The following is a 20,707-nucleotide window of genomic DNA, read 5'->3' as shown; positions in this document are numbered from 1 at the left end:
ACAGTGTTCCAGCTTACTCAAGAGGATAATAAACCAGCACCATCGTTTGAAGATCTTGCCTTTATGGCAATAATGAAACGAGAGCTCAAGAAGGATGCCAGTAACAGCTGGGTAGCTCCTTTGCCATTTAGGCAGCCAAGGCGACACCTCCCTGATAACAGGCAGCAAGCTCTTAACCACTTCAGCTCCCTCAAACGCAACTTAGCAAGGAAACCTGAGATGTCCCAACATTTCTTCTCATTCATGGGGAAAATATTCGAAAATGGTCATGCTGAAGTTGCTCCTCCTCTCACTCCAAACCAGGAACGATGGTATTTACCCATTTTTAGAGTGTACCACCCAAAGAAGCCTGGCAACATTCGTGTTGTTTTTGACTCAAGTGCACAGCATGAGGGAGTGTCTCTGAATGATGTTCTCTTGAAAGGACCTGACCTCAACAACCTACTTCTGGGAGTTCTGATGAGGTTTTGCAAGGATGCCATTGCAGTAACTGCAGACATCAAGCAAATGTTTCATTCCTTTCTTGTGAGAGAAGAAGATCGTAACTTCCTACGGTTCTTCTGGTTCAGAGACAACAGTCCTACACAGGATGTCATTGAGTACCGCATGACCGTACATGTGTTCGGTAATAGTCCTAGTCCAGCGGTTGCCATTTACTGCCTCAGGCAGTCCACGATGGATGGAGGACCACATCATGACCCCGAGGTGAAACAGTTTGTTTGCCATGACTTTTATGTCGATGATGCACTTAAATCTTTTTCAATTGTAAAAAGTGCTGTCTGTCTGTTGAAGAAAACTCAGGATGTTCTGGCAAACTCCAACCTGAGGCTCCACAAAATCGCCTCTAACAGCAAAGAGGTCATGGAGGCTTTCCCACCTGAAGATCGCGCAAATGACTTGAAGGATTTGGATCTGAGCTCAGATATTCTACCTGTACAGCGCAGCTTGGGACTAAATTGGAACTTGGAGTCCGACATGTTTGTTTTTAAAGTCAACAAAGAAGAGAAGCCTTTCACACGCCGAGGCATCCTATCAGTGGTAAATAGCGTGTATGACCCCTTGGGATTTGTGGCTCCCGTGACCATTCAAGGGAAGCACATTCTAAGAGAGCTCACACAACAAAGATGTGACTGGGATTCTCAGCTCCCTGAAGGGATGCAGGAACAATGGAAGTCTTGGCGGGATTCACTAAAATACCTAAGTGGCGTGATGATCCCAAGAGCCTATACCAAAGCCTTTCTTTCAACAACAAAGACGAGAGAACTGTTTGTCTTTTCTGATGCGTCAACAATGGCTATTGCAGCAGTTGCCTATCTCAGGGTGGTGGACGAAGCAGGGAATACTCATACTGGCTTTGTTATGGGTAAGGCGAAGCTGGCACCCAGACCTGAACACACAATCCCCAGACTTGAGCTTTGTGCTGTACTTGCCGTGGAGTTAGCAGATTTCATATCATCAGAGCTTGACATGCGCATCGATGCTATCACCTTCTACACTGATAGCAAAGTAGTGCTCGGATACATAAATAACGAGACAAGACGCTTTTATGTGTATGTCAGCAATCGTATTGTCCGCATCAGAAGGTCCTCTCATCCTAAGCAGTGGAAGTACGTGTCTACAGGGGAAAATCCAGCAGACTGTGCGACAAGGTCTGTACCGGCTGCCTTTCTCTCAGATACCTCTTGGCTCACTGGACCTCCTTTTCTGACTGAGCCTATGCAAGATTCTCTAGAACCAGAATCCTTTGAGCTTGTGGATGCAAACATGGACGCTGAGATCCGCCCGCAAATCTCTACTTTGCAAACACAGGCTTCTCGCACACTACTTGGGTCCCACCGTTTCTCCAAATTTTCTTCCTGGCAAGCTTTGAAACGTGCCATTGCTAATCTCCTTCACATTGTGAACAGCTTTCACACACGTAAGGTCAAAGGGACCATGCAATGCAAGGGGTGGCATTTCTGTCAGAAAGCAGGTACACCTGATCAACTCAGTTTATCAGAGCACGTCATTATTCAAACTGTGCAGGAAGAGGCATATGCTGAAGAGTTGGCCTGTCTCAAAAAGAATAAGGTGATCCCTCAGGGGAGTCCTCTTAGGACCCTGGATCCCTTCATTGACGACCACAACATCCTCAGAGTTGGTGGTCGGATAAGACATGGAGAGGTTCCTCATGAAGAAAAGAACCCTAAGATCATTCCTTGTAAGTACCATATTGCAACATTGCTGGTCAGACATTTCCATGAACAAACCCTGCACCAGGGACGCCACTTCACAGAGGGTGCCATCCGTGCAGCAGGCTACTGGATAATAGGTATGAAGCGATTGGTGAGCACTGTCATCCACCATTGTGTCACATGTCGAAAGCTCCGCGGCCTCCCTGAACAACAAAAGATGGCTGACCTGCCATCAGATCGCCTCTCTATGGAACCTCCATTTACCTACGTTGGACTGGACGTGTTTGGCCCATGGAGTGTTGTTGCACGGCGTACAAGAGGTGGTCTCGCCCATAGTAAGAGATGGGCAGTTATATTCACTTGTATGGCTGTTAGAGCAGTCCACATAAAGGTCATAGAATCTCTGGACACCTCATGCTTCATCAATGCCCTCAGGAGGTTTCTAGCTATTCGAGGTCCTGTGAAACAAATACGTTCGGACAGAGGCACAAACTTCGTGGGTGCGTCAACTGAACTAAAGATTCCATCCAATATTGATTCCACGTCTGTTGAGAAGTACCTAGCTGGAAAAGGTTGTGCATGGGTCTTTAATCCTCCACATGCGTCTCACATGGGTGGCGCATGGGAGAGGATGATAGGAATAGCCAAAAGAATCCTCGATTCAATGTTCCTGCATCTTGAGACATCAAACTTGACGCATGAGGTCCTTACTACGCTGATGGCAGAAGTGGTGGCAATTATCAATGCCAGGCCTCTCATACCAGTATCTACTGATCCAAGTGACCCAGTTCTACTAACCCCAGCCACTCTCTTAACTCAGAAGATGGGCACTCCATCAGCTCCACCTGAAGACTCCAATGTCAAAGATATGTGTAAACAACAATGGCGTCAGGTGCAGCATCTGGCCCAGACTTTCTGGAGCAAATGGAGACGACAGTATCTTTCTTCACTGCAGCCAAGAAGAAAGTGGCAGGACAGTCACCCCAATCTGGAGCCTGGGAGCATTGTACTTCTCAGAGATCAGCAGCTCAAGAGAAATGAATGGCCTCTTGGAGTAATCACCCAAGTCTTCCCTAGCCAGGACAATAAGGTCCGCACAGCGGAGGTGAAGGTATCCAGGCAAGATGGGACAAAAGTATTTTTGAGACCTGTGTCGGAGCTCATTCTTCTGTTACATCCAGACAAAGACTGAACTGTTACTCTATATCTATATACATATATAACCATGTATAACCGTTCTGTATTGTGTGTTAGTTGTGGCATTCTAACATGCCAGGCGGGGAGTGTGCCGATAGTGTTAGGGCAGCTGTCCCTTTAAGAGTTCTGATACCTGGTGACATCACAGGAAGCAGGAAGTAGTAAGGTTTAGTGAAGTTTGCACATGGCCAAGGAGACTGCCATGAATCCACATGCATCTGCCTTCAATCCTTCGTCTTTTGGAGCATCGTCTGTATGCATATTGTTTATTTGATGCTTATCTGTAGTTCTGTGGTTGCATTTTGTGACATGAGGGAAGTTTAATGTGTAACTTTGATACGTTGTTGAAACCACATGTTTAGAGCACGGCTAATGCTTATTCTTGCAGCTAAAGTGCTACGCTATGTTGATTTAGATTATTGTAGACTTGTAAGTACAGTGTATATGTAAGATTTAAAGAATATACTGTAATTATAATTGTGTTATGTTTGTTTCAGTTTCACACTTTCTACATCATTAAACCTGTGGACAAAGAGTAATGGTCTTCAGAGTCTTGATGGAAGAAAAGTGTTGAACCTTGCTGCCGGTTCCTCTTCTGTGCAGTGTGAAGAGGGAAAGACAGTACAAGCATTTTGGCAACAGTGGGAAGGAAAAACTCCCTTTTAACAGGAACACACCTCTAGCAGAACCATATTGCAACATTTGTAAGACCCATAGGGTCTGCAATAGATGTAGACTGCCAGGGATTCCCATGATGCATTGAGTTTTTCCTTTCCAGTCACCTTTCTCACTCACTATGTGTTAATAGATCTCTCTGCATTGAATCATATCTGTTATTAACCTCTGTCTCTCTTCCACAGCAAGTCTTTCATCCTATTTTCCTTCTCTCATCCCAACCTGTCGCAGCAGATGGCCCCGCCCCTCCCTGAGCCTGATTCTGCCGGAGGTTTCTTCCTGTTAAAAGGGAGTTTTTCCTTCCCACTGTCGCCATAGGGGGTCATATGATTGTTGGGTTTTTCTCTGTACCTATGAAGCGCCTTAAGGCCACTTTTGTTGTGATTTGGCGCTATATAAATAAAATTGAATTGAATTGAATAGGGCCACAAGCTCCTCAGATGACCATGGCCTCAGTGAACTAACCTGGCGCCCCACTTTATTACACATACACCCACACATATACACACAGAAAATATAGAAAACATAGGACCGAATGTGAAGAGTAGTATGCGCTTGGCCATCTTAAACACACTCTTAAATACAAAGAAGAAGATTGCTTCTCGTGTTCCTTCTTCCTGATGTTGTTATCACTTGGTATAGCTACATCTATCACTATGGTTGTCTGCTTGTTCAGCACTATTTTGTCTAGTTGGTTAGTGTGAACCTGAGTCATGACATCACAACACTCAGTGTGCTTGTGATACTTTTTATTTGCAATAGACAATGAGTTTAGTTTTGGCACCGCCGTTTAGTCCACGGCCAGACAGCCTCCCAGCTGACTCCACTCTCCTTCTTCCAGGTCAAGGCATCAAAAAAAAGGGTGATAGTGTGATTACAGAATGCAGAAGCAGCTGCCCTGCCAATGTCCCTGGCACTGCCCCTCTGAGCCATAGACCACACCTCCACCACAGTTAGCCATCACCGGTTTGCCCATATGTTCCTGGAAGTCCCATATGATCTTAGCTCATTCATTCTCAACCACCCTGGGGGTATATCCCATTTTGACCTTGGGACTTCCAGGCCATAGTTGGCACAGACTATGCTATACTATACAGCTATACCATGTGAGCCACCTGGTTATGGCATCCCATGGCCCTGTCTGGTAGAATCTTACACCTTGCTGTTATGTGCTGGACTGTCTCAGTGACATCTTTGCACAACCTGCACCGGGGTCTATGCAGTCATTGTTAGGCTCTTAGGCAGCACGGTGGCACGGTGGTTAGCACTGTTGCCGCACAGCAAGAAGGTCCTGAGTTCAATTCCACCATCAGGCCGGGGTCTTTCTGTGTGGAGTTTGCATGTTCTCCCCGTGTTTGCGTGGGTTCTCTCCGGGTACTCCGGCTTCCTCCCACCGTCCAAAGACATGCAGCTTGTGGGGATAGGTTAATTGATTAATCTAAATTGTCACTAGGTGTGAATGTGCGAGTGAATGTGAGTGTGAATGGTTGTCTGTCCCTATGTGTTAGCCCTGCGACAGACTGGCAACCTGTCCAGGGTGTACCCCGCCTTTCGCCCTATGACAGCTGGGATAGGCTCCAGCGCCCCCCGCGACCCTGAAAAGGATAAGCGGAAGCGAATGGATGGATGTTAGGATCTTCTATCTGCCGGTGGTACATGCCATGCAGGGGCCTGTCCTTTCATTATGCTCCTCTTCTCTATCAGCTTTCTGCTACCTGACGTATTCACTCAGCACGCTATTAGTTGAGGCCATCTTCCTGATGTTGTGTTTCCTGGTCTCTTGTTTCTTGCTTCTGGTCTCCACTCTCAGGTTATATGTTTATGCTTAGTTTTCCCCAGTTTAGGTTTTGGTTAGCTTTCTCTGTTCCACCTGTTTGTAGTTCTTGTTCAGCCATCAATAAAAGCTTGTTTTTTGTTATCATCCACCCTCGTGTCCATTTGTCTGCACTTGGGTGCTCAATCTCCTCATGCCATCCCGTTTGCCTCGCTAGACATGACAATCTCAGTATCTGAAATATCACTCAGCAGTGAGCTACTGACTAGAAAACAATCCAGACGAGAGTAAGTGTGATCGATATGTGAGAAGAAAGTGCATCACAAAGTCAGAAATCGCTCATGTACTGTTTAACTACATTTGTGAATTGCCAATTGTGCTGAGTTCCAGCTTTACTGAGCCTGTTCATTTCTTCATTTAATCCAAAGCTGAGGTTGCCCCCAAGAACAAGTAAGCAATCTAGGCGTTCAGAGAGTGCAGTAAAAAAGTCTGGAAGAATGAGGGGTCATCAAAATTTGGGACCTATACACTGACAATACATAACTTTTGGTTTAGTACAGATAATTTAATGATTAGAATTCTACACTCTTGATCTATAACTGTGTGAGTACTATGAAATGAACATTTTTATTTATTAAAATTGCTACTCCCCTTTGCCTAGAGTTATAGCAGGCTGAGAACGTATTAAGGAACTCAATTCATCTATAGCTGAGGCAGGTCTATGAGTCTTTCATAATGAAATAGTGTCTGCCTGTAACTTTTTAAGCTGGTTAAATATCTTTAACCACTTCTCTCTGGAGCCAGCATCATGCACATTCCATATGTCAAACCTTAGTGTGTGTTATGACAAATGCAGATGGACCCAAACCCTCATCCCTGAACGATTACCGGCCAGTTGCACTGACCTCGGTAGTAATGAAGGTGTTTGAGAGGCTGCTGAAGAACATCATCTCCTCCTCCATCCCAGACACCACAGATCCGCTGCAGTTCGCCTACAGATCCAACAGATCCACAGAGGATGCCATCGCCCACGTCCTACACACCACTCTCAGCCACGTGGACAAGAAACAGGGTAACTATGTGCGAATGCTGTTTGTTGATTACAGTTCAGCGTTTAACACAATAGTGCCCTGCAGACTGTTCACAAAGCTGAGGGATCTGGGACTTAACAGCCGTCTGTGTGCATGGGTGTTGGACTTCCTCACTGGCAGAACTCAGGTGGTGAGGGTGGGCAGGTGCTTCTCCAACAGCATCACCATCAACACAGGAGCACCTCAGGGATGTGTCCTCTCGCCACTGCTCTACTCCCTCTACACTTCAGACTGTGTGGCCACCCATGGCTCCAACACCATTGTGAAGTTTGCTGACGACACAGTGGTGTTGGGTGCCATCTCCAACAACGATGAGGCGGCCTACATGGATGAAGTGAAGAATCTGGCATCGTGGTGCCAGGACAACCACCTCCAGCTGAACGTCAGCAAGACCAAGGAGCTGGTGGTGGACTTCAGAAGGGGTCAGCACAGAGACTACAAGCCCATTATCATCAATGGAGCTCCAGTGGAGAGGGTGCACTCCTTCAAGTATCTTGGTGTCCACATCTCCTCAGACCTGACATGGGCTGCCCACATTCAGGTCCAGACCAAAAAGGCTAGGCAGCGCCTGTATCACCTACGACAACTGAGGAAGTTCAGGGTCTCTCCAAAGATCCTCAGGATTTTCTATACAGGCGCTGTGGAGAGCATCCTCACACAGAACATGACATCGTGGTTTGGGAACAGCTGTGTGAAGGACCAAAAAGCTCTCCAGAGAGTGATCCGTACAGCAGAACGCTGCTGCAGGATTGCTCTCCCCCCGCTTCAGGACACCTACACCAGGAGATGCCGGACTAGAGCAGCGCAGATACTGAAGGACCCGTCCCATCCTGGCAACAAACTGTTCCAACTTCTGCAATCTGGTAGAAGGTTCCGCATCTTCCGGCCAAGGACAGAGAGACTCAAGAGGAGCTTCTATCCCCAAGCCATCCGTGCTCTAAACACACACACCCGCCCTCTCACATCATCTATAATTGACTGAGTCAGGACTCTTCCAGACACTAAACCAAGGCACAATGTACATTTCAATTCCTTTAATTTTAAATATGTTTATATTGTCTATCCTGTAAAATAGTCAGATGTCTATTCATATTAATGTACGGAATTCACCTGCTTGCTGCTACTACTGCACATTCACCCAGTGTATATACTATATGTATGTATATATATATATATATATATATATATATATATATATATATATATACAATGTTTTTCCTCTACACCCCCCCCCCCCCCCCCCAATTTTTTTGCACATGTCGAGGAGCGTGTCAGGCTACATTTCACTGTGTGTTATACTTGTATAACTATGCATGTGACAAATAAAGAACCTTGAACCTTGAACCTTGAACCGGTATGTTGCTATTCCAGCTACTATACCATACCCTGCACCCTGGACAGGTCGCCTGTCTGTCGCAGGGCTAACACGCAGAGACAGACAACTCACATTTCCATCTATGGGTTCTTTAAATAAATAAATAAATACATAAATAAATAAAGGCAGATGAACAACCATTGATACCAGGCAACTATAAAATGTATATCTTGGCCCCAATGAGACTATTAATTCTTGCAGCACCGGGTGTTCGTAATTTTGGTTCAAGTGAATTGATAAACTTTTTGAAGGCAATTGACTCACACAGTTATGTAGATATCCCCGTCTTGTTGTCTCGGGATGCATCACGCTGCCTTGCCTGAGGTTAGCTTCTGTTTTCTGGGGATGAGGGTTGAGTGTGCTCCCTTACCTTCTCAAGGTAAGCTAGGTTAGCCTTCTTGTGTGAGCTTTTCAAGTGCACTTTAAGGTTTGTGGGATTTTTTTCCCTTTAGAAATGTCTCTCATAATTTGTCTCTTTCCACTACAAGACACTTGCTTTATCCAAAACACAGTCATATTCAAAGTAATCCCAAATTGGACTCTGGCGCTTTCTCCTGACTTTTCCTGACATGATTCTGCGCGTGGACGGAGCAGCAACACAGACAACTCGACTAACGTGCTGCCACCTGCTGGCATAATGAGACAGCAAGAAAAAATCTGGAAACTAAACTTCATTTTCACCCTTGACTATTGTATGACACGCACACATCAATGAAAACGAAACACATTTTTGCTATAAATTCAGTTAATTTTAGTTAGTTTTGTGAACACTTATTACAGTTTTAGTTAGTTTTCCTTTTTTTGTTTTTGTTTTTATTTCCATTAACGAAAATGTTTTTTCACTTCTAGTTTTCGTTATTTCGTTAGTTTTCGTTAACGACAATAACCTTGGTGTTCATGAATGATAGCACGAAGAGTGTTAGGTGTTTCTCAGCCTGAAACAACTGCAATGCTACAGTTTTGGAGAAAAGGACAGTTTAAAAAAACAGAGAGAGAGAGATGTGTGTTGTTTTAAGCAGTGATGAGAATAATGAAAAGAGAGGAACACAAAAACATACAGAAAATGCATTAACCCTACCTGCACATACACATGCAATGACACTCATGAAGACCAGACAGCATCTTAAGCATGAGATTCTGTTTGTCATCTTGTCCAAGTCACTAGTAAGATGAAAATGATACATAGACTAGTGGACTGAATATTATTAGTAGGACAGATGGTTGCATCATAGAGGAGAAAACAGAATGCTGAAGAGGGGTCTTGCATGAGTGAGCTGAGTGAGCTGATTGTGAGTTTCTGGTGTGTGAAGAAGTTTTAACATGGCACACATTTGGTTACATGAGAAGAAACTTATTATGTGATGAGACAACAGGGTTATGCTGTATGTTGTGTGTGGCTGATTGGATGAATGTTTGAGATTAAACTGGCTGTTGATTTGGCTTTTGTTACTAAGTTGAGCCTGCCAAACCGGTTGTTCAGTGATGATGCGACGAATCCTACTTCCGGGCCTAAAGTAGTCTGCGTTTAATATGGTTTTTGTGTTGTTAACATGTTTAATGTTATGTATTTTCTTCTATTTGATCTCAAAAAGCTCCTAAAACAGTCAGCGACCACTGTTGACCTCCCTCGGCTTTTATTACCGCTAATCATTTATTTAAGCTCAGTTTTTAAAACCTTAGGATGTAACTACAGCCCAGCCCATGCAGCAGTATATGAATGACTAACCTCGTATTGTGGATGGATTATCTCAGTTGTTCTCCTGGCTGAAGTTTGGTCCTTTTACAGCATCCTGCCATGCGATTACATTTGTTCCTGACCACCGAGAACACTCACGTTAACTTTTATCGAGTGGAAAAAAGTTAGCTTGTTTATATTATGCTAACATAGCTGTGTCGCTAGAGGTCACGTAGCACATCATTATATAGCAGCTAGCCAAACTTCAGTAACCCTACAAACGTCACTGCTGTTTAGTTTTCTGTCTTCATTTATGCTGGAAGTGATAACAGAGCAGTACGTTTTAATTTGCTTCCAAAACCCCGCAGTCAGGACATGCTATATTGTATTTAGATAGAAGCTAGAGAGCTAACTCCCTGCTAACTTCTAACTCCGTTAAATGTCATAAATTCCGTTTTCATGCACTCAGAAAAATTATGGTTCTTAAATGGTTCTTCAGATGTCTTCATGGTTCTTTAAAGAACCATCATACGTCAAAGAACCTTTTTATTTTGTTGATGGTTCTTCAGCTATTACAAATGGTTCTTTAAAGAACAAAAGGTTCTTCATCCTTAGCAATCTAAGTTTGATGGTGTAAATGGCATAAATATTTATTCACTATAATGAGGCTGTGAATTATACTGTGTGTTTTCTTTGTGTGCATGTGTGTGCGAAGGGAGAGGGCGGGATACCTGGCAATTACCCTTTAAGAGAAGATGGTAGGAAACTGAATATTCAAATAAAAGTTAGAAATATTTGCTTAAAAATATACTGGTAGCAGGGGTGGGGGCCAAAGCCTAAAGACCCTAACCCCCCCCCCCCCACACACACACACACACACACACACACACACCCCTAACCCCACAAACACATTATGAATATGGTGAGTTAACAAACAGTAGGCACAATACACACATTCAAATACTGTACTTTAGTTTTAAATTTTAATAAAGCATTACTATTTTCTACTCCAAGGCATTACTTTTGAGATTATTATATATTTTTGAAAATATAGCATAATGATAATACTAGTTATTGTAAACTTTACAAACCACCCAGCAGTATGTAAAGTCAAATTATAAAATACAAGTAAATAACAATTGCAGAACAGAATGTCAGTGTAATGAACACCAGGGCCGGCCCGTGGCATAGGCCGTATAGGCAAATGCTAAGGGCGCCGTCCATCAGGGGGCGCCACGCCAGTGCCACAAATGTTGAAGAAAAAAAAAATTGGTACTATTATTTCTAAATACAAAAAATAATCCCACGTTAATTAAAATGCAAAGTAAAGCTTATTTAATAGAAATATTATTTGTTACAACATTACGCCCCCCCCCCCTCCCCGCACGGTGCGCCCCCTCCCTTCCCGTATCATGGTTCCTTTTGGACGTCACCACATCAAAAAATCAACACAAGATGTCAAAAAGGCCAAAACTGTCAGGTGCCCAAGAAAGAAAAAAGAGAAAAGAAGAGGAGGAGAAACGAGAAAAAGACAGAGGTAGGTAACGTTAGCCTACATGAAATTATTTGTCTGAATGTGATAGTAACCTAAATTTTTAGCATTAAGCTAATGTTACATGATTCGCTAATTGCTAATCAATAAATAGCTAGTTAACTGTTTTAACGTCAGTTAATATTGTGGAGGGGGCTAAATTGTTATGGAAAATAATAATGTAACGTTAGGTAATTACAGTACTCCCACCTTTCCCACCATTCCTCATTTGTATTCATCTTTTAAGCAGGTGTTTTTTGTTTACATTGTTATTGCCTTCTGGTTAGCTAATGTTTACCCTGCAGGTAATAGTCACTTTTCTTTTTTTCTTTTTTTTTTAAATCTTTATTTCCACCCCTGTATATATTATAGTTGTAAGCCTAGTTGTTAAAGTGCACATCATTAATGTTAATTAAGCAATATCACATGAGAGGGAATGCTGTTTTTTAATATGAGCACTGCTGTGATTCGGTCAAAGATAATCATAACATAACATTCTCATATGATATTATACTGTTACTTTGCATTCTGCTATTCAGCATTTCACTGTAATGATGACAATAAATTGAATCTAATCTAATTTGCATATCAGTTAACATCATACATATATCTCTTTGGTTTTTCATTTATATTATATCATTTCATTTTATTCCTGGAATCATATGTTTTTATTATTAGACTTTAATACTCAGTGGTGTCACATACTCCTCTCTTCAGATGCACTGTTGAAGTTTCTAAATCCCACCCCTGGGCCATCTACCACATCTACCGCTGCTGCCTCCACTTCAGCAGCACAACCCAGCCACGATGCAGCGGCATCAAGCGGTCTTCCTGTTGCCTCCACCTCAGCAGCACAACCCACCAGTTTTGCAGCAGCATCAAGCGGTCTTCCTGTTGCCTCCACCTCAGCAGCACAACCCACCAGTTTTGCAGCAGCATCAAGCGGTGTTCCTGTTGCCTCCACCTCAGCAGCACAACCCAGCAGTGATGCAGCAGCATCAAGCGGTCTTCCTGCTGCACCAATAGACCCTGCTGACTGGCCTTCTGCTTTAACTGAAAAGGTACGAACAGAGTTAGTTCACAGAGGTCCATTTGTAATTGATAGTGACTTCACATTCCCGAAACAGAAAGACGGGCGAAGGTGTCAGCATGATTATTTTAACAGACTCTTAATCAATGGGGAAAAGGTGAGAAGAACCTGGCTTATGTATTCGAAAAAAGAGGATAGCTTGCACTGCTTCTGCTGCAAAATGTTTTCCAAGAGAGATTACAAACTGAGTAGGGAAGGTCTGAAGGACTGGAAAAATGCAAGCCACTTGCTCAAGGTCCATGAGGATAGCCAGGAGCATAATGCTCACATGGCAACATGGAAGGACTTGGAGGTCCGTTTTGCGAAAGGACTCACAATAGATAAACAAGAGATGGCACTTGCTGAGGCTGAGAGAAAAAGGTGGCGTGAAGTTCTACATCGTTTGGTGGCAATAATTCAGTCCTTAGCTGAAAGAAACATGGCTTTCAGGGGGTCCACAGACACATTAAATAAACCAGACAATGGCAATTTTCTGAAAGAAGTGGAGCTTATGGCCAAATTTGATCCAGTGATGAAGCAGCATGTCAGTAGAGTAGAAAGTGGAGCTAGCAGTCACATACATTATCTGGGAAAAACAATCCAAAATGAACTGATTGACACCATCAGTTCAAGAATAATAAAACGCATTGTGGAAGATATCAAAACATCAAAGTATTTCTCCATCATTTTAGATTGCACACCTGATCTGAGTCATAAGGAACAGCTCTCTGTCATAGTCAGGATAGTGTCACAAGAAGACATACCACAAGTTAAAGAGCATTTCCTGGGCTTTCTTGTTGCAGAGGAATCAACAGGAGATCATTTGTCAACTCTCATGCTAAAACGGATAGAGGAGCTTAACATTCCTTTTGAAGACTGCAGAGGACAGTCCTATGACAATGGGGCCAACATGAAGGGAAAAAATAAAGGTGTTCAGGCAAGGTTGCTTCAGCTAAACTCAAGAGCTTTTTTGGTCCCATGTGGTGCCCACACTTTAAATCTGGTAGTAGCTGATGCTGCAAAAAGCTCACCAGATGCCCTTGGCTACTTTGGGCATTTAGCAAAATTATTCAAGCTCTTCTCAGCCTCCACCCATAGGTGGGGTGTTCTCCTGAAACATGTGAAAACCACCTTGAAATCATGGGCTGAGACCAGATGGGAAAGCAGGATAAAAAGCATTGAGGCAGTCAGATATCAGGCTCGGCAAGTCAGAGGGAAACAGCTACAGACCCTGTGGTCAGAGTTGAAGCCCAGTCTTTGGCTGAGGAGATTGGATCCTATCGTTTTTGCATTTGTACAGCCATCTGGTATGACATTCTCAGCAAGATCCAGTATGTGAGTAAACTCATGCAGTCGCCCTCCATGCAGCTAGATGTGGCTGTCGACTTGCTGAAGAAAACCAAAGATTCCCTCACCAGCTACAGAAACACTGGATTTTCTGATGCACAGACAACGGCAAAGGAGATGTGTGAAGAAATGAATGTGGAGGCTGAACTCAAACAAAAGCGATTGAGAACCACCAAAAGGCACTTCGGTTATGAGTCTCCAGATGAGCCCATACAAGATGCACTTAAAAAAATGGAAACCACATTTTTTAATGTGGTAGTGGATACAGCCATCTCTTCACTTGATGAGAGATTTCAGAACCTTGGAGAGGTGAATGACAAGTTTGGAGTACTCCTCAATTTCCACAACTTACAAAAAGAAGAGCTGCTACAGCAGTGCCAAACACTACTCTGACCCATGACAGCCAGCCGGACATTAATGGCACAGAACTTGCAATGGAAATGCAGAATTTCCCACCATTGCCATCAAAGAACATGACAAACATGGAACTCTTGACCTTCCTGCATGAGAAGAAGCTGGCAGAAATTTACCCCAACATGTGGGTTGCTCTGAGAATCTTTGCCACTCTTCCTGTTACAGTGGCTGCTGCTGAAAGAAGCTTCTCTAAGCTCAAACTCATTAAAACCTACCTGAGATCTACTATGATGCAAGAACGTCTCAGTGGACTTTCCATCATAAGCATAAGTCATGTGGTCTAAAATCAGTTGTCATATGATGATGTTGTAGATGACTTTGCTGCGAGAAAGACTAGGAGAGTAAGGCTGTAGCAGGTGATGTGAGGTTGATGAGGGGGTGGTGTACAGTAATTTGTAAGTCATTCTAGTTAATGCAGTATTAAAAAGCACAACTAGAGAACTCTGTAGTATCCCCTTTTTTGTAATATAGTTGTTAAAGTCATACTGGTTTATTTAATATCTTGTTTTGTGCAGTGCCTTATTTATATTGTATTTTTAATTTATTTTGTCCAACTTGTTGACACGTTTTATTGTGTTTATATATGTAAAATTTATTGTATTTCATATATTCACTTTTTATTTTTTGTATTCATTTATTTATTCATATATTTTTTTATCTTGTTAATTATTCTGATTGTGAATTTGCTTTCTTTAAGTAAAAAAAAAAGGTCAAAGACAAAGCTATTCGGTTTCTTGTGAGTACATACACTACACTGCCGATGTAGGGGGGGCGCCACCTAAAATCTTGCCTAGGGCGCCAGATTGGTTAGGGCCGGGCCTGATGAACACACTTCGTTTTGACAAAGCGCACTGCTTAGGTAAATGATCTGAGTAGTTCTTCATCACTGATCAATTTGTTAATATGTGTTTCGAGCCAAATAAATGACAGGGAGAGAGAGAGTGACGTCAGAACACGTCATACTATAACCTCCCGGGAGCGGATGGAGAGGGTCAGTTGTTGGGATGCGCATGCGCAGACAGAGTGCGCGAGCGGCGGGCCTTGACCTTTCGGGGAAAAAAAAAACACTTTCTCACGGACGGTGACAGCGAAACGGATAACAGTCTTCAGTACCTGCTGGACTTTGAAGCTGTGGATTCTGGGACTGTTGGAAAAGGTAAAACATTTCCATTAAAACCTTATTACTGTTTTGTTTTTGTTACTCGTCATTGTAGCTTGCTGTTAATGTGCTAACAGTAGCGATTAGCTAGATACGTTAGCCGTTGAGGTCAGCGCAATTTAGTATCCGGTATACAGAAACTGTTTTCCTAACAAAACCACTGTTATAATTAAGTGAAGCTGCTCCCAGCTAATTTCAACCTTTGGCTTCTAAAATATGTGGTTCAATTGCGTGCTGCGTACATAACCTAATGTCAGCTAGACCGAAATTAAAATGTAATATATTGTTAAAGTCACTAAAATGGCGCCTGAAGCCTGTTGTGACGTGAGCTCTGTGTCTGCTCTAGAAACTCTGAAATTCTGTAGATCTGAGCCGTACATTAAATACTCACATGAACCTGTACTTTGAATTCTGTATGAGCTGTATAAAATGCAGCTATGCATAAGAGTTTTGAATGAATAATTAGATTAGATACAGTAACTCTTTATTGTCTAATCAAATTATATAGAAATGAATAGAAATGTGACATGAGAAGGTGTGTCTTTGACTGTTCCTGTATAACTTATTTTCGGACTAGTTGACAAGTTATGCTCCGGTCATTTGATGTTTCCAAGATAGATGTTCTTTTGTAGTATAGTTAATTTTTTTGTATATTTCATTTATCCACCATCATACATCATACATACAAGCTAAGAAGAGGTCGTTATACTAACAAGAGGTATCAACGCTGGGCCAAAGTTCAGCACATGGTTAAAGTTTGTAATCCAGCCAGGGTGTAAATATCACTCAGCAGCCAGAGCTGAAGCAGGTAGCATCAACACATAAATCTACTCTACCCGGCTTAAATCACAAGAGCACCTCTGACCAAAAAGCTGTAGATTTTTCTTGTTTGCACAAATTAATCCAGAGTCACATTAATTGTGTTCACAGCTCCAACAAAATGAGGAAGAGGAGGGGGAGAAACACAATTAGGTTGAATTACAATTAGATGGAAGTTGAGGACAAGGAGAAGGAAGCTTAGGATGAGGAGGAAGAGAAGCAGCAGGAGCATCTTTAGGGATCCCTATCATGTCATTGAGGTTTGTTTCATTAATATGGTCCTCTCACAAAGAAAGATGACTTGTTTTAGTTCGCCTACTTCCTGTATTAAATAGTGATGTGCAAAATGTTGTGAAAAACCATGGAGCAGGTACGTATAGTGCATCTGCAGGTAAATGAACATCAAATCTCTAAGACAGAGTGAAATCTGTATATTTATCACCCTTATGATGACACCCATGTCAGCCATTGGTTTATGGACTTTGTATTTTGAAGCCTCAACATTTGCTTTATTGCTGTTGCTATGTTGGGACCATATTAGGATGAGGGATCAGAATCTGGAGTCATGCACACTATTGTTTCATTTAGTGTGTATCCATAAGATTCGTACAGCAGATCCAAGTTGTGCCTTGAAAACAGGAAAGTCGTCTGCATAGAGGAGAACTGTAATAGCAGGCTTGTACACAGTGAGGCTTTGTGCACTCGTTTTACTTCTGTCACCCTGTTTTGATGCAGATTTCACTTGAAATCAGGCAAAAACTGGACTTATTTTTTATAATGTGTTCTTGTGAATTGATTGTGTATCGCATATGTTTGATTTGACTTTCTGCAAGACAACAGTCGTCCACTGGCCAAAAAAGTTTTCCAAATACCTCCACGTGATTTAGAAAAGAATAGCAAAAAAAACCTGCACCTCCTGCTTCAGATGCAATTTGTGTTTCTGTGTTCAGAGGCAGCGGCGAGAGGGGAGACCTCGGCTCATCCAGCTGGAGAGCTTGACCAGGAGGAGTCGAACATTAACTCAGCTCTTCCAGGGCACCCTGCAGACTCGGCTGCTGGCATCGGCGAGGGATGACGTGAACGCCAAACTGGAGTCCATCACAGGTCAACTGCAGGTATGCGAGTCAGACCTTCTGAGGGGGGTTTCACTTTTCTCTCTTCTTTATAATTGACTCTTTTCTCTCTCTTTCAGCTCCTTGTCTCAGAGTGGGAGGGATTTGAAGCACAAAGGGAGGAACTTGTCGTTTGGTTGGCTGATATGGATGTCCGCCTGAGAGGTTGACCAGCTGACAGGAAACACCAGTGAAAAACTGAAACAACTGCAGGTGTGGGCTTGTTTTGATATGACATATTTGATATGATACATACGTCAGAGACATTGTCCTAAACTGGACTAACAAAGGACCATGAGTACAACATGAAACGTACATTACATAACGTAAGGCTGAAGTTCATTGATCATTTTAATCATAAACTGGTTGAAATGTTTTTACTGAACATGCAAACATCTGCTGATGAAAATAATAATGATAATAATAATAATAATAATAGATACTTTATTGATCCCCATGGGGAAATTACTTGTTTTTTCTCTGCATTTGACCCATTCACTCAGTGAAGCAGTGGGCAGCCCACTAAGCAGGCGCCCGGGGAGCAGTGTGTAGGGACGGTACCTTGCTCAGGGGTACCTCAGGGTAGCCGTTAAGTGGATTCGAACCGCCGACCTTCCGATCATGGGGTGACCACTTTACCTACTGAGCTATCCCTGCCCCTAATGGTTGATTTATTGGTCTGTTATGAAGCTATTGCTATTTCTAATGTGTTTTATCACTTTCTGATGTTTTATTAATTAAACAATACATGTATTATTTGTTGTGTTATCTGTAGCTATAGTATTTATATATATTTATTTATAGCATAGCAAATATATTTAATTATTACTGTTTAAAACACTAATATGTGACATGTATTAGTAGTGATGTTGTGCTGAGGGTTAAAATCCCTTTTTGTCTTTTGGTATACTACAAAATGACAATAAACCATTAATATATGTCTATGCTGTGCTCGTATTTATTTTACCCTACTCAAATTCAATTTATGATGCATTTTATTTTGAAAGATTTAAAATGGTTTTTTAAAGAACCACTCAAAAAAGGTTCTTTAAAATGGTTCTTTTAAAGAACCATTTGAAGGACCTTTTTAAAAATGGTTCTTTAAAGAACCATTTTTAAAAAGGTTCTTTGAAAAACCATTAAAGGTGCCCCAAAGAACCATTTCTTGATGGTTCTTTGAGGCACCTTTAAAGGTTCTTCAATGAACCACTGAAAGAAATGGTTCTTCAAAGAACCATTGTTTGAAAGGTTCTTTGTGGCACCAAAAAAGGTTCTTCTATGGCATCAGTCTAAAGAACCACTTTTGGTTCCAGTTGGCACCTTTATTTTTCTGAGTGTGGATGCCTGGATGTTAAACTCAATTGTTATACCTGGTAGAGCAGAACGCTGATCATTTTATTAAAGATGAAAGACTTTAGACAGTTTTTCAACTCTCAGTAATGCCATGGTGATCGTTTGATATATGGACCTGCAGCGGAGTTTAGACCCAGACACGGCTAGTGACGTCAGACTGAACAACCGGATTGGGTTTGGTATGATTTATCCCCCTGAATTGAAGAACACGTGTCGTGAATGTCACGGACCGGGTTCCGGGGACTCGGGGTTCGTGAACAGTGTGGACCTTTATTGTTATTAGTGTATTGGATGTATGTTTGCTGCACTGTGCTCTTGTGTTCCATGCTGGTGTGTGTGTGTGTGTGTGAGGCTGGAGGATGAAGGACAGCCACCTGCAGGCCTGATGGGTGTGGCCCTGCCAGCTGCTGGTCACGCCTAGCTTACCACACACCTGCTTCTGATCAGGATCGTCGGGGGAGCTACTTAACAGAGCGATGGAGCTTCCTCCGGCGCAGGATCGTTGAGTTAGACTCCATGTCAGTGTTTCTAGTGTTGTTAAAGTGTATGCCTGCCGGAGTTGGTGCCATAACGGCTGTGTCTGTGTTTTTCCCCAGGAGGACAGCGGAACACAGGACTGCAAGACACACGGGGTGTGTGAAGGCACAGGGGCAGAGAGCACGGGATACCAGCACTTGGGAGAAGACACGTCACGGGAGTCGAGGGAGCACTTTTGGAGATTTAATGTGTGGTGTACAATTACCTCACTGTAAATAAACCCACTGTTCATTCCATTAAGTCTGCGTTTTGGGTCCTTTCTCTTACATCCCCCACGGTCTGCCCTCCAGACCGTGACAGAGAATTAACAAGGCCTTTCTTTCCTTTGCTTTCCTTTATTTCCTTTATTTTATTTTTATTTTGTTACTCTCATGGTACACTGAAAGTTTTGTTTGATAATTTTTCTGTCATCTAAGCAGATCCAAACGTTGAATAGACAGAACTACACAACATGTTGTTGTGAACGGTTGCAAAGTGAGTTTCTCCAAAATTAAAATGGGCTCAGGAGAAAGCCACTTATTTGGGACAATTAGACTTGAACAAGGCTAAGCATCAGGCTTTCAAATGAATTAAAAGTCTGTCTTGGTCTTTCTGTCTGTGAAGGTTCTCAGTCATCCAGGTCATCGTAGTCAAAGGAGCTTGCAAAGAAAAGCGTCTGGACTTCTTTAAGTTACTTGAAGACGTTTCACCTCTTCTCGGATGAGAGGTGAAACGTCTTCAAGTAACTTAAAGAAGTCCAGACGCTTTTCTTTGCAAGCTCCTTCGTCTTGGTCTTTCGTTAATTAATAGGCTGGTGTGAAAAATTGCTGCCACACCGCCCCTTTGGCCTGTGCTTCGAGATTTCTGGTAGTTAGAATGACTCGGGGGTGTTGATTCATTTAAACTAACATAATCATCCTGCTGCAACCAGGTTTCTGTAAGGCAGAGTAAATCGATTTGTTGATCAATTATTAAGTCATGTACTAACAGAGACTTGGAGGAGAGAGACCTAATATTTAATAATCCACATTTCACTGTTTTACTCTTTGGTTCAGATGTGGATACTGTATTGTTCTTTCTTTGTGATTGTTTATGTTTAAGTTGTTTATTGCTGGTTCTTAGTTTGTTTTTTGTCTGTTTGGGAGCTGACACAGTCTCTATGGAGATGGGTTTTTGGGGGGGGTAGCAGGAGGAGAGAAGCTGCAGAGAGGCGTGTAAAACTGCAACTCTGCTTCCTGGTCCCAACTCTGGATAGTCATATTTTGGGGGGTTTAATAAATTTGTCCATATTTCTAGAAATGAGAGTTGCTCCATCCAAAGTGGGATGGATGCCGTCTCTCCTAACAAGACCAGGTTTCCTCCAGAAGGTTTGCCAATTATCTATGAAGCCCACATCGTTTCTGGGACACCACTCAGACAGCCAGCA

General features: G+C 42.6%; 1 protein-coding gene and 1 long non-coding RNA gene across 2 annotated transcripts; both read left to right on the top strand.

The window, feature by feature from the left end:
* The first annotated feature begins 3,516 nt into the window (after nt 1-3,516).
* Nucleotides 3,517-3,906, top strand: LOC113028236 (uncharacterized). Its single transcript, XR_013904434.1, has 2 exons — nt 3,517-3,624; nt 3,869-3,906. It is a non-coding gene; the product is annotated as an uncharacterized LOC113028236 (long non-coding RNA).
* A 10,678-nt stretch (nt 3,907-14,584) lies between these two features.
* On the top strand, nt 14,585-17,737 carry LOC145423620 (uncharacterized). Its single transcript, XM_080296308.1, has 4 exons — nt 14,585-15,478; nt 16,412-16,560; nt 17,251-17,415; nt 17,493-17,737. The coding sequence occupies exons 2-4, from the start codon at nt 16,504-16,506 to the stop codon at nt 17,580-17,582; spliced, it is 312 nt and encodes a 103-aa protein (XP_080152434.1). The 5' UTR covers nt 14,585-15,478; nt 16,412-16,503; the 3' UTR covers nt 17,583-17,737.
* Nucleotides 17,738-20,707: the final 2,970 nt, after the last annotated feature.

This window comes from Astatotilapia calliptera, chromosome 22, assembly GCF_964374335.1.
Source record: "Astatotilapia calliptera chromosome 22, fAstCal68.1, whole genome shotgun sequence".
NCBI classification, from domain to species: Eukaryota; Metazoa; Chordata; class Actinopteri; order Cichliformes; family Cichlidae; genus Astatotilapia; species Astatotilapia calliptera.
Note: the sequence above shows the minus strand (reverse complement) of the source record. Positions and strands in the feature narration are given on the sequence as shown.